The 14,884-nt window shown below is 37.7% G+C and overlaps 1 protein-coding gene and 1 long non-coding RNA gene across 2 annotated transcripts; one reads left to right on the forward strand and one right to left on the reverse strand.

Moving 5' to 3' along the window:
* Positions 1–34: 34 nt before the first annotated feature.
* Positions 35–6,326, reverse strand: LOC129717708 (uncharacterized). The gene is made up of 3 exons (XR_008726729.1): positions 5,059–6,326; positions 2,279–3,211; positions 35–314 (listed from the first exon to the last, which is right to left on the reverse strand). It is a non-coding gene; the product is annotated as an uncharacterized LOC129717708 (long non-coding RNA).
* A 2,417-nt stretch (positions 6,327–8,743) lies between these two features.
* Positions 8,744–11,126, forward strand: LOC129717707 (mucin-5AC). The gene has a single exon (XM_055667806.1). It carries the CDS (start codon positions 8,973–8,975, stop codon positions 9,882–9,884), a length of 912 nt encoding a protein of 303 aa, XP_055523781.1. The 5' UTR covers positions 8,744–8,972; the 3' UTR covers positions 9,885–11,126.
* The last annotated feature ends 3,758 nt before the right edge of the window (positions 11,127–14,884 follow it).

A 14,884-nucleotide genomic window follows, 5' to 3' on the forward strand; every position in this document is an offset into this window, starting at 1 on the left:
ATATACTGAAAAAGTTCAATGTATTTTGTCAATAAAATCAATTCTGGTTCTGTATTTAAAATATTTTGTCCATTTATCCGAATGCCGTGTGCTTGGCCAGTTTTCCGATGTCCATCCAGTCTAAATTCCGGATGTCTGAGCCTGGTTTCCTATGAAAAAATAGCACCACGTTCCCCATGACAATGTCCGCAAACGTTTCCGAGGGTCGTGTGCAGCAGGTTCTGGCCGCGCTTCGCCAGTTTTTGGATGTCCATACAATCAGATATTCGATCCACCAAATTCCTCCGACCGCATTTCACATCCCGAATGTAGCGCTGGAAAAGAAAAAAATAGAACCTAATTACAAGTTGTCAAACACGATTTTCAATCGTAGCTAACACTGAAAATAAAACAGAACGTTGCTGTGGAAAAATATCCCTAGCGACGAACAAACTAAACACCGATTTTCAATCGTAGAATACCTAGCTTTGTCAACCTCTTCAACCATCATTAGAGGATAAGGATAGGTTTGATACGGAAGCATCTACACTTCGCTCTTAATGAATTTCCTAAAAACAAGTTGGTGGCAGTTGAAACGCGTATTCTCGGCATGTTGCTGCCCGTGTCGACGTTCCAGTTCCGAAGAGGAGTATTCGTACCGCCATTATGAGTTCGAATACCCGGAGGAACTAACGGTACAGCCGGTAGAACATACCGGAATACTAGAGTCGGGGTATAACTGCCACCAACCAATGCGAATGAGGTCCCTCAGCCTATCCTTAGAGCAAGAGGAGGAGTCGTTCACCACGAAGGTGGTAACGACCGGTATGCAACGGCGAAACACTTGGCCGGGTTGTGTAGAAGTCAGAAAACCAAAAAGATCGGCAGACTTCGATAGTCCAGGGTTGTTAAGACGAGCCCGTCGTATGAATCTACTTGATGACCATGAATAAATTTATATATTCTGATGTTTTAGTTACCGCGTTGAGTTTTGTTTGCGTTCGTTAACTTTTTCCTAATGAAATTGCTGAATTTTGCGTTTCACAATTTCTTTAGGATTTTGAGTGTTTGGTTTCGTTTTTGTTCATTATGATGGATTTGGATAATGGATGATGGATGGATAACGGATAATGGATGGAAGGATAGGAATGAAAGGTTTAAAAGGAATGAAAAATTTGAATGGATGATGAATAATTAAATGGATGGAAGACGGATATTGAATGAATGGAGGATCCTTATCCTTTTATCATCCTATCCTTATCCTCTTATCACGTTAGTTTTTGTTTAGTTAGTTTTTATTGTTATTTATATTATAATTTTTACATAATTAATTCAGTTTTAATAATTAGTGATTAGAAATTTAAAATAAGCAAATTGAAGTAACAAAATTGTACGTAAAATTTTATTATTTTAAACATCAGATACTAAACATTCGAAATCAGAAAATAGGATAGAATTATGAAATTAGAAATAGAAAAAAAAAATTTTTTGAAATGAAAAAAAATTGGTTTTGGTTTTCATTTCGGAATAATATAAATTCTAAATGAAAATTTGAAATATTGAATATTATGAATTTAAAATTAAAATTTTGGAAAGTAAAATTGAAAGTTTAAAAATTAATACTTGCAATTTGAAATTGGGATATTAAGAATTGGAAATGAGAAATCAAAAACCAAAAAGTATCAAAAATTAGGAGTGGAACAATAAAGAAATTAAGAATTTTTGAAATAATGAACATTTGAGAACGAAAAATTTGCAATAATTGAACATGGAATTAAAATTTATACGTTTTGAAATTAAATTTTGAAATTAAACGGAAATTAGAATTTGGAAATCAGTACATAATTAGAAATTGAAATTTGGAAATTGAAAGAATTAGGAATTTAGGTTGCAAAAGAGTTCGCCTCCTCGTGGTGCAACCTGGGTAACGCTAAATGGACTCTAAATTTATTTTTTGTGTAATTATAGTTGAAATTTTTCACGTAAATTTCAACATTATTTAAAGTATCAATAAATTAAATTAAGACACAATTAAAGTTGAAAAATTTTAATAATAAATAATAAATCATTCGAAAAACAAGCATATATTTTTCCTCTCCTACAACACGATTCTCACATGATTGCCACTTTTAAATTGTTGGAGAAACGATGAAATAAATTTTGCTTTCCAGAAGGCATTCTTCACCATTTTTATTTAGACAGATATTATTTAAAATAATAATGGCAGGATCTTTGAAGGTGAAAATCTTTTGAATCGGTCGGTCCGATAAGTCAAGGCAAATAAAATAAATGCACTTACTATCAACGTCGAAGGACACAGCTCCATCGCCCAGTAACCTACCAGGTTGACGAAGAGAACTGTTTCTGCTGTTAACTGCTATTGTCAAACTTCAAGGTCTTCCCGCAAACGCATCCGCCACCAAAGAAATTTTCTCGCACTGCGACCGATAGCTTCCGAACGACGAAATATCACTTCGATTTTAGGAATATACGACCGTATATCGATCATATCATTGAACACGAAATTATGACTGGTACGCCGATCACCACTTTTTGCTCCTCCAACACTGAGCGATTTCAAACCTTCGCGTTCACGCAAGTATACACTTCCACGAATAGAACAGGCCTAAACATCTTATATGTGACTGCTCGGTCTCGGAGTTACAATTACGATTGGTCACTGCGGTCACTGCTGATAGCCATCTTTAGTACTGCTACTCTGCTCTGATACACATAGCACTTTTTCACTATTCCTACTATTATCACAGTCTTCGTTCAGACACACGAGACACAGAGGTGAGGTCATGACCACCACCAGCAAACGATTCTTCTTTACGAAACAATTTGCTTACCACCCAACTTTTTTCGTCAACTATAGTTTAGAAATTTAGTCATCTTCGACAAAGATTCTATTTGAGTGCTTGGGCTGGAAACTGGCGAAGGGTGATATCGAAACGGGGCTCGCCGGTGACACGGGTGGAACCATTGGCTGAAAGGTGCATAGGTTGCTATAGCTCTGTGAAAAACATCGGTTGCCCAAGACGGTGAACGGTCTATCCAGGCCGGGTTCCGGATGTCTTGCCTGGTTACGTTCCTCATGACCATAACTGCAAGCGTTTCCGAGGGTCGTGCGCAACTGGTTCTGATCACGCTTTACTAGTTTGACGACCATCCAGTCCGATATTCGTTTCGCCGACTTCCTCCGGCCGCATCCCACATCACGAATGTAGCGCTGGAAATGAAAAAAATAGAATCTAATTACAAGTTGTCAAACACGATTTTCAATCGTAGCTAACAATGAAAATAAAACAGAACGTTGCTGTGGAAAAATATCCCTAACGACGAACAAACTAAACACTGATTTTCAATCGTAGTATACCTAGCTTTGTCAACCTCTTCAACCATCATAAGAGGATAAGGATAGGTTTGATACGGACGCAGCTATACTTTGCTCCTCATGGATTACGTACAAAAAACTTGGGGGAGGTTGAAGGGCGTATTCTCGGCATGTTGCTGCTTAAGCGGAGCCACGAGTTCTGAAGAGGAGTATTCGTACCGTCATTACGAGTTCGAATACCCGGAGGAACTAATGGCTCAGCCGGTGGAACATACCGGAATACTTCTGTCGCCGAAAAACCGCCACCAACTAATTCCAATGAGGTCCCGTAGCCTATCCCTACAGGAGAAGGAATCGTTCACCACGAAGGTGGTAACGAGCGGAATGCAGCGGCGATACACTTGGCCGGGATGCACCGAAGTCCGGAAACCGAAAAGATCGGCGGACTTCGATAGTCCAGGGTTATTGCGACGGGTCCGTCGCATGAATCTACTTGACGACCAGCAATAAATTTATATATTCTGTTCTGAAGTTGTAGTTACCGCGTTGAATTTTGTGTGCGTTCGTTAAATTTTTCATAATGAATTTTTACTGTTTGGTTCCGTTTTTGTTTATTACGATGGATTTGGATGATGGATGATGGATGGATAATGGATGGAAGGATGACAGATGAAAGGTTTCAAAAGAATGAAAAATTAGATGGATGATAAATAATGAATGGATGAAAGACGGATACTGAATGAATGGAGGATCCTTATCCTTTTATCATCCTATCCTTATCCTCTTATCATATTAGTTTTAATGTTCGATTGTTAATATTATAATGTTTAAATAATTAATTTAGTTATTATAATTAGTAATTAGACATTTGAAATAAGCAAATTGAAGCTTTCAAATTGTACGTAAAATTTTGAAATTTAAGCATAAGATATTGAACATTCGGAATAAGAAAGTTAGAGATAAGAAATTAGAAACAACTAATTTGAATTTTGAAATGAAAACCTAAAAATTTGTCTTGGGTTTTCATTTCAAAATAATATAAATTCTAAATGAAAAATTGAATATTATGAATTTGGCATCAAAATTTTGAAACGTAAAATTTAAAGGTTGAAAATTAAAATTTGATTCAATTTGAAATTAGGACATAAATCCTTAATGAGAAATTGTAAATCAGAAAAAAAATCATAAACTAGGAGCGGAAGATTAATGAAATTTAGAATTTTTGAACTAAACTATTTGAAAGCTAAAATTTAAATGCTAAAAATTCGAAATAATTGAACATGGAATTAAAATTTATATGTTGAAAACTGAATTTTGAAATTTATCGGAAATTAGAATTTAGAAATCAGTAATTAGAAATTGAAAATTGGAAATTAGGAATTTGGGTTGCAAAAGAGTCCGCCTCCTCGTGGTGCAACCTGGGTAACGCTAAATGGACTTTAAATTTATTTTTTTCGAGTGGTTATAGTGAATTTTTCTGATGTAAAGTTGAACGTTATTGGAAGTATAAATAAGTTGAATTAAGATATGATTACAGTTGAAGTGTTTATATTTCTTTCCTCTCCTACAAACCGGTAATATGGTTGCTCTCAAACTGCTGAAAAAACTTCAAAATAAACTCGGCTCTCCAGAAGGTATTCCAGGCCATATATATTCAGAAAATTGTTATTTAGAATATTGAAAGGTTTTTTTGAAAGCAGAAATTGACCGATAGGCCAAGGCAAATGAAAAAATTCACTGACCGTCAAGCTTTTCTTCTCCGATTTAATTTTGCCTTTTTTCGTTTTTCGACAGCTGTTTTGCTTTCTTCCGACTTCTACTTCGATTGGTTGCGACTGTTTCCGCCATTGAAAACTTCAGCACGATCAGATTCACAAACTCTACAATTGTCTGCAGTCGGGAACCGCCACTGCTTTCTATAACCAGCTCTTCATGGTTGTCCTATTCCTCGTCATGAAACTTCTTGCCTCGTCTGTACCGATCGCCTCATCGAAAACTCTCTAAGTTCCGACCTATTGTCCTTTTTTGCGTAATCCATATTCTAAGGCCGATTTTTAATATGCTGAATGTTTAAGTTTGACACAACGCAGTGATTGCTTTGATCACGTTGATAATGCGTACACAACGGATCAGCTGAAGATCTGATTGCTTGCGCAACTGTTAAAGGCATGCTTTCAGCGGATCAGGATGGTGTTCCTTGATCACTACTCTATTACTGGTTGCGTGCAGCTGGAGACCGCAACATCGACTACTGCGGACAGACTAGGTTTAAAACTGGTAAAATAACCGGACATCCGACGAGCGGACGGTGCCGCACTTGTATTCATCAACATGATCTGATGATGGATGCTCGATTGCCTATAATCTGTTAAATCCTTTCGAGACGTCGCCGAAGGACACAGACTAGCTTTATCGCACAGTAATGTGCCAGGTTGACGAAGAGAACTGTTTCCGCTGCGAGCTGCTATTGTCAAACGTGAATGCATCCGTCACCAAAGAAGCATTCTTGTACTGCAACCGATAGCTTCCGGATCGCGCGAACAGCGAAATATCACTTCAACCTTGAGAAATATACGACCGTATATCGTTAATCAAACACGGAATTCTGTCTGAGACTGGAATGCCGATCATCAACTGTGGCTTATCCACCGCTGAGCAATTTCGAGCATTCCCGTTCACGCAAATATGTACTTCCACAAATAAAACATGCCGGAACATCTAATGTGTGACTGCCTGACTGCTCGGTCTCGGAGTTACAATTACGATTGATCACTGCTGTGCTGATAGCCACCCGCAGTACCGCCGCTCTGCTCTAATATACATGGCATGTTTTCACATTTCCTGCTAGCTCGGACGGACACAGAGGTGAGGTCACTTGACCACCACCAACCAGCAGGCGATTCTACTCTACGCAACAATTTGCTTACTTCCAACTTTTCAACTTAGATCTTTTTTCAATAATTATAGTTTAAAAATTGGTCATCCTGACAGTTATGCTATCCGAGGCCTTGGGCTGGAAACTGGCAATTCATCACATCACACTGCAAGTTGAAGTGATTGAAGTGTAAAATTTGTCAGCTTCAACCCACCACCGCACGTGCTAAGTTCGTAAACAATTATCTGGCATCTCTTTCTGACTTGCGTCTTAAATGGAGATGACGTTTTATTATTCCTCGGCAGTTTTGTCCGCACACAGTGGAATAAAGAAATTCGCTATTAGTGTTGATATCTCGAAGATTAACACTTTCTAAGGGCATCCTTAACGGTGCGCTTCTATACCCCGTTTGGCAGCGCTCTATCATCACTTCATACCGTACCGGTCGCTGATAAACGCGCTAGAGAAATAGCAGCCGGGCCTCCGGCAAGCACCGCGCTTTAGATTTGGCAGCCCGATAGCAGCGCTACTAAAGGTGTATGCTGGAGAAACGTCAAGCAGAGACGATAGCAACCAATGTGTATAAAAGAGAGGTGAGGAGGAAACTTACTAACACTTGTACGCGTCCCTCCGCTCGCCCCCCCTCCGCCCACAGTTGATGCCAAATAGTGACGTAGCTATTTGGGTTTCCCATTGAGTTCGTCCAGTTGTTTACATTTGAAGCATTTACTAATACTAGACAAATTCACTCTCCTCCTCACCTTTCTTTTATGCTCATTGGATAGCAACGACCGGTGCGAAAACGAGTGAGTGAGCAGAATAGCCGCGCTGTACACAATCGCCATAACAACTTAAATAGTAGCGCACTGTTAAGGATGCCCTAATGAAATAATCTTGCGTTTGAAACAGCTTAATGGAAATCACCATCGTATTATAATGAATATCTCTTGTATTATCACCAATGTTTAAATCAATTGAATTACAGCTGCAATTCCAATTAACAAATGTCAAAACCATAAAGCGAAACAAAAATAGTGACGATGGCGAACGGCGCAAGCAGCACATTAACCCAGAGATCAAAATTTTATTTGAGCGTAAGTTTTATTGAATCTTTTAAATTAAAATAACAATAAAACGACTCTTTCACAGATCTTGAAATCGATTGCATCGATATAGTGACAGGGATCATCTCTAGGATCATCTTGTTATTTAATTGAAAATCTTAAATAAAATAAACATTAGAAATCTAAAATAAAAAGAAGTTTCTTGAATTTATTTTGAATTTATATAATTATCCAACTGACCGACATTCCGTATCTCAAACATAAGCATATCAACAAAGAATAACACAACAACAAAAAATAAAGTGATTTGCTGTTGATTTCATCGTTCTTTGCATTAATATATTTCGAAAGATTTTCATTCACCTCTGAAATGTTAGGCAAGTAGTGCGAATTCAACAGCAAATCACTTTACTTCGACGTGATTTTTATTTACACTGTACGATGAGGCTGGATAATCTAAGACGAGCAATAACAAGACACAGCTCCTTGCATGTGATTGGAAACAAAGTCAAAACGCCCTCAACGCACCCAAGAAACATCAACTGTGTCGGTGTGCGTGTTATCGGTTTGGCACGTTTGACAAGACACTTCTGTAGTTGTTATTGTCAAGCTCGTATTTGATAGTTTATGTACATTACACAACACCTTCACCATTAATGTTTCTAGGAGTTGTTTGGCGGTGCCACATTAGGTCGTTACAAATTTTATTTTCATTTTATGTCACCACCCCCCCCCCCCTTCAAAAGTCTTGAATATTGGAAGGGGAAAAAAAGCTCAAACCGTTTTGTTCATTTCATTGGTTTTCCGACAGCATAAATGCTTAATTTAGCAACAAACAAGTCAGGTGACAGCGAGAGTGTCGTCGAAAGGCAAGCGAAATGAATAAGATTAATAATAAAGTGTTATTTTTGAACATTTATTTGAGTTCAAGTTACAAACGTCATAAATTGCACACAAACTTTGATCAAAGATATTCGTTTTTTTTCGTCTCGGTATTATTTATTATTTGACACCCCCTCTGCTAACTTTGATAACCTTGGACATAAAAAGAATTCGAAATTTGTATCAGCCTTACTGAAAGTTCGCAAGGTATATGAGAAAATTTGACACTTGTGTATCTTGTTATCTCGTCTTTGCTATAATCCATCGCTACCATCTGTGAGTGGTTAAAGTCGCAAGTTGCAGAAAGATGTCGTTAGCGTTCCAAACGAGTAAGAATTTTAAATCTTACACGCAATTTCTGGAGTTTTTTTTGTCTAGCTTGGATGTCTGTTATCTGTGATATTACTAAAATATGAAATATAACAAATAATTGAAAATGAAGTGAAATCAATAGCATTTTGTTATGATTTGTATTTCTTCGATTCATTTATCACGTGAAGATTTTTCACCGTGTAACAAAAAACAAACCATGAAACGTCGCCCGTGAATTGCTTATTTTCAATTTTATTAGGCAAAATTTTTTCGGCAACACTGTAAAAGAGTGAATGTGTTTGCATTTGCAAAATAAAATAACATCAACGTTTAACGTGCGGGCAGTGTGTGTTTTATTGTTTATTGAACTGTGTAACCAGTCATATTTTGCACTAGTTGTAAAATTAGTGGTACTGCTGCTGCAAGTAAAGTGAAATTTACGGACGCAATTTGTCTCTCACTTTCATTGATTATGCGCAACCCCCACACTGCCATTCCGTGGTATAGAAATTGCTAAACAAAAATGAAGAAACCAAGTGTTTTTCTGTTGACAAACATACTTTTCTGGTTACAATTAAGTCTGGCATCGAGTGTTCCGAAGGACTTGCCGGATGGAGTCGTGGGAACAAGTCTCAACAATAAAGTTCAATCGCAGGACAAAACTGCCCTGCAATTAAAGTTGAATGCGACGGTGTCAAATGTAATTGCAGCGATGGATGAAACCTCATTTCCTGAGGAGCAACCCAACCAGGAACACTCGAGAAAAGGGCGAATTATGCCTCGTAAAGGTGTCGACATTAATGCAACACTCGCTACAACGACTACATCGACAGCAATGACCCCGGCCTCTAACGCCACTGAAGCAAAACCACCAAACGTTGCTGCAGCGCCTGTGGGCAACACCAACATTAGCATTAGTAACAACAACAGCATTAATACTGCTTTAGTAAGCAGCAATAAAACAACAATCACTACTCCGAGTCCCCCAGCAATATCAGATTCTTCCAAACCAATTGTATTACCTACTACTCAGAGTAGCACGACCTCAACCATCACTACAACCACTACTACGAAAGCTCCGAAGAAGCCAAAAATTACTTACTCAGTAGATGATGAACCAAAACTGCTCCAAGCGGCCAAACCTGGATACAATTCTGCCTCTTCCCTTGTAAACACTGGTCTTAGTACTGCTAACGGTCGCCTGCACGTAGAAGAACCATTAGCGGAACTTTCGAGGGAATACATCCCACCGGCAGCGATGCTGGAACCATCCGGAGGGCACCGTGAATACGTGGTTCCCGTGGTAACGCTCATCTTCGCTATCCCACTGTTGATCGGACTGTTCCTGTTGTCCTACCGTCGAGCGAAAGAATTCTGGCTGACCCGACACTACCGGCGGATGGATTTCCTCGTGGACGGCATGTACAACTACTAATGACGACACACGTTCCGGACGGGGTGACTCGGGCGACTACAAGTCGAATCCCGCCGGGTCGTTATGTGATAACGATGCTGTTCTGCGCGTGGGCTGTTTGAAGACCAACCAACCGAACCACACTAAACGCATTTAGAGTTAATTTGTTTTACGAAAGGGGTGTTTTTGAGTGTTTTTTTTTCGAGAAAAATCGAACTATTGATTATAATGCTTGATGTACATTTCATGCATGCAACTCTCACGTAAACCGAGCTTATTTAACATGGCATTTTATATCAAAAATTTTCTGTGAGCTAAATTTATCTTGAATTAATTTGGCTGAACTGAAATTATTACACTCTAGTAGAGTGTAAGCTTATCGGTTTGTATGGAAAATGCATGCAAATTATTTTGTTTTGATTGAATCATCTTATTATTAAATTTGCTTGTACTTCAGATATGTTGCAATCTTTTTTTCTTTCATTGATATATAATGCTAAACGATAACGAAGGCTGACCAACTTTTAAAACTTATGTAGCAGCCCTGATAATCTTTTGATTTTATATGAAGTGTGTTTGGTACTTTCTCAAGCTGCTATTTGTTAATAATGATATATTGTTTCTTGGAAGCACCAGATTTGATATTCCCAAAACTAAAGTAATCCAGTTATCATTTTTATTAAAGTGCCTTTTCGGATAAATCAGATATCTAAGAGCAACATAAGTGGAGAAAACAAAAATCATTCTTAAAAGCAACCCATATTAGTTCATTATCTTCCACTAGACCATTACGATTGGTATATGCTCAAAATTGTAAAAAGAAAACGATCATGTACAGTTACACCTAGTTGATACTGTTTAGTAGCAAAATTTAACTGAACTAGCAAACTCTCGTTTCATGCCGTGTAGACTCCTATAGGAAGCAATGCAATCAAATTAGTCTGTAGATAATGGGGAGAATCAAATCTAAACTAAAAACCAACCGAACTGCTGTAAGTCTGTTTCAAAGCTGTAATAATTTTGGTTGTTTTATATTTAGAACAATAAATAGAAAACTTACTAAAAGTGCTCATCTTGTGCCGAAGTCCATGCCAATTACATTGCGCCAGCAAGCGAAAATAACGCGAAGGTTTCGAAATCTGCGTGGAAAAAGCTTCTTTTGTTAATGATGTCTGCTAGAAACCTTAGGAAAAGACTAAAGAGCAGAGTTGACTATAACTTTGAAAATGTTTAGATAAAATCAATGAATAGTCGTGAATTTTATTTTAGAAGTTTGAATCATTAAAAACATACCGATTTTCCTTGAAAATTTTAGAAATATGTGATTTTTGTGTAACTCCGATGATGATTTTTGACTTGATGGAATAGTATTTGATGGCAATAATGAAACAAAGGCTAGGAAAATTGAACCACGCAATTTGCCCTTTATCCTTAGCCCCCTCCAGTCCCCGTCACTACTCCATTAACGTTATGACACGTGGTATAGGAATGACCCCTTGTAATGATAACCCGAGGTTAGTTGCGTGAAACCTCAAAGTAGTATGCAAAAGTTACATTGTGTGAAAGAAATTGTCCCAATCAAGCAGATTATTTTCATACAACTTGTATTAAAGTTTGATAACGAAAATGAACTTTTTGAGCTCTGTAGTTTTTTTTTTCATTTGATGTTTTCTTGATTGAATTAGAATACACTGGGGTCGCTTTCTACGCGGGTTGTTTTTATGCGTTTTTTAAACGGGATATTTTTACAATAACGGAGATTATTTTCACTCGATTCGAAAGATTCTTTGTACTCGGTATCAAATAAATTTTGTATAAATATGTCTAATCTCTTAAATGCGGTACAACCAACCGCGTGAAAAGCGACCCCAGTGTACAACCATGAGCCGCATACGTTCGACAAAAGTGTACGATAGACAGTTGAAGAGTAATTTGTGTGGTTTTTACTTGAACTCAGTAACTTTCCTTGAGATGATTTCTTGCGTAAAATTAAAAAAAAAAACAAAATCAAGGGAGCTATTACATCGTTTTGAATTTTTTTATGCGATATTTAAATAGGGATACCATCCGTCCTGATTTAGCAGGACATGTCCTGATTTTGGAGTTCTATTTGGGCGTCCTGATTTATTTTTTTATATTTTAGCATTTGTCCTGATTTTCTTAATGATATTTAATTTTGTTGTGTGGTAATTAGCAGAATTTTTGAAAATTGCTCAATAATTGTTTTCGATTCTAGGTCGCAACGCTCACTGCGATCGAATTTTTTTCATTTGTAGAGTAATAAGAAGAATCTTTCACGCGTTGACCGTTACCATTAAGCATCTGGCATTCGTTAAGTTTAAGTTGAAACAGTTTACGTGTGTTGAATTTTTAAAATATCTACTAATGCGTAACAATTTAAAGTGGTTTGATGAAAGTGACTCGTCAGAGATACACTCAGCTGATTTACTATGTATTTTTCTACCCGGATTTTCGAATTAACGGGTTTTTGACGTAGGACTACGTCTTTGTTTTCTATACTAGATTACACTTTGTGAAAATGAAAATGAAACTGGCAAATGTTGCGTCAGATTTCAAACGGTTATAGCAAGCGAACGACTTAATGCATCTTAGTCATTTATATGTCGGTGGATAGATAAAATGTGTAACAATTTTTTGATATTATGTTCAACATTGTTGCTTTACTGCTTAATGGTGGAAAAAGGTGAAAAGTTCCAAGGTCAAGCTTTCCCATACATTTCCCTTGTTCTTGGCTTGCTTCCCAAGCACAGATAACAATAACATGGACGAAATAAATTCCACTGCCTACATATTTTGACTCAACAAAGTGTTTTGGTTTGTTTGTCTTTGTCTAAGCTGCGTGGCCACGCCTTAATGGTAAAAATCTACGCTGAACTCGATACAAAAGACTGCGTGTGGAAAATTCAGCTTCAGTTTAGTTTGTTCCACAATAGCGAGTGCGGTGCAGCTGTTAAGCTTTGCGACATTGAGAAACGAGAGCTGCATACGAGTCAACTTCCAGGCACCGCGGAGCATGTTACCTGTATTCTGCACACGGCAGCAACAGTTACCATCGTACGCTGCAGAATATTTTGCTGGCACAGCTGCTGGAGGGCACAGCGGAGAGTAAATTTTATACGCGGCCAACAAAATAATCGATGCTACTGGTGGTGGTGTGATTATCAGCATTCTGTAGCATACATTTCGAGCTGAAGATTATCGAATCGGTTCTTTTTAGAACTATAAACGCTTGAAGATAGAGTTACGAGAATTTTCACAACTACTCCTAGTGTGAAATGTCCATCTATTTCTCAATAATCATTTTTACAATAACGACCAGGGCGCACCAAAGATAAACAATAGTGTTGCCTATGAATAGTTTATCACAACAAGACATAACCCTCATTTCAAGAATTTTCACTGCTAAATTGAGTGATTTTCCGGTTTAATTGTTTGTTTGTGTTCACTCGAACACCGTTATCAGTCAAATATCAGCAACGAAAATTAGTTAATCTAAGAACCAGAGTGATTTTCGCATCGGGAAAGCAAAAACTTTCTTTTGATGCTTATGAAAATCACTCAGTAGTATTGAAGATGTATTGGTTTGTTTCTCTTTCTTTCTATAAGCTACGTAGCCACGCCTTAATGGTAAAATCTACGCTGAACTCGATACAAAAGACTGCGTGTGGAAAATTTAGCTTCAGTTTAGTTTGTTCCACAATAGCGAGTGCGGTGCAGCTGTTAAAGCTTTGCGACATTGAGAAACGAGAGCTGGATACGAGTCAACTTCCAGGCACCGCGGAGCATGTTACCTTTATTTTGCATACGGCAGCAACACTTACCATCGTTCGATGCAGGATATTTTGCTAGCACAGCTACTGGAGGGCACAGCGGAGAGCAAATTTTATACGCGGCCAACGAAATATTCATGGTGCGATTATCAGCGTTCTGTAGCACGAATTTCTAACTGAATATTATGGAATCGGTTCTTTTCAGAACTATAGATGCTTGAAGATAAGAGTTATGAGAATTTTCGCAACTACTACTAGTGTAAAATTTTCATGTATTCATGCATCGTTAGTTTTAAAATAACGACTATCAAAAATAAACGGTAGTGTTACCTATGAACAGTTTAGCGCAGCATATAATAATATTTAGTTTAGCATATATTATATATTAAGTCCTACGTCACCATTTCATACAACCCCTAGGGCTGTATACCTTGTAGTATTTTGGCGGATTTTTGAATCGAAGGGTTTTTTAATTACCGCGTCTTTCCACGAGGTACATATCAACGCATAAAAAAAAAACTCAATAAAAATTAATTTACTTAATGTACAGTAAATAAAAGAGTTTTATGCTGTATTTTAATGGGTAAATCACATATTACGTGTTATATTTGCTCATACATCGAAGATTAGAATGGCTAAATTAAATTTGTGTCGAGAAAAGGTGTCCTGATTTCTAACTTCGACCAGATGGTATCCCTATATTTAAAGAAAACGAAACGTTTTATCGATATCTTCAGAAATCCCTAGACTATAAACAATCATCGTACACTACACAATTATCGGTAATAATCACTGAGAAAATTGACCGAATCGGTCAAAAATCGTAAAATAACCGTAATAATTTTGAGTTTTCGTAACATTGCTAGTTTTCGGAACATTTAGAGGATTGACTAGAACCAATCCGTCCAAAACTAGCACTCTATAAACCGCTGATTCTCCCGCTGGCTCTCTATGGCCTTGAAGCATGGACACATGGCTGATCGGCGAGCTCTTGGTGTTTTGAGTGTACAACCTTACGTTCAATACAAAACTGGAAAATGGTGTTTGAACCATGAAGTTGTACCAGGCTTAAAAATCGGCAGATATAATCAAGCGGACAAAACAGAACAAGCTGCGGTGGGCTGGGCATGTAGCTAGACTGCCGAATGATCAGCAAATACTATATTTAGCAGGAAATCTCCCAGATGGTCTCGAGCTACGATGCTGGCCAAACAAGGTTCGAGTCTCGGC

The sequence above is a fragment of the Wyeomyia smithii genome, chromosome 1, assembly GCF_029784165.1.
Source record: "Wyeomyia smithii strain HCP4-BCI-WySm-NY-G18 chromosome 1, ASM2978416v1, whole genome shotgun sequence".
Taxonomy (NCBI): domain Eukaryota; kingdom Metazoa; phylum Arthropoda; class Insecta; order Diptera; family Culicidae; genus Wyeomyia; species Wyeomyia smithii.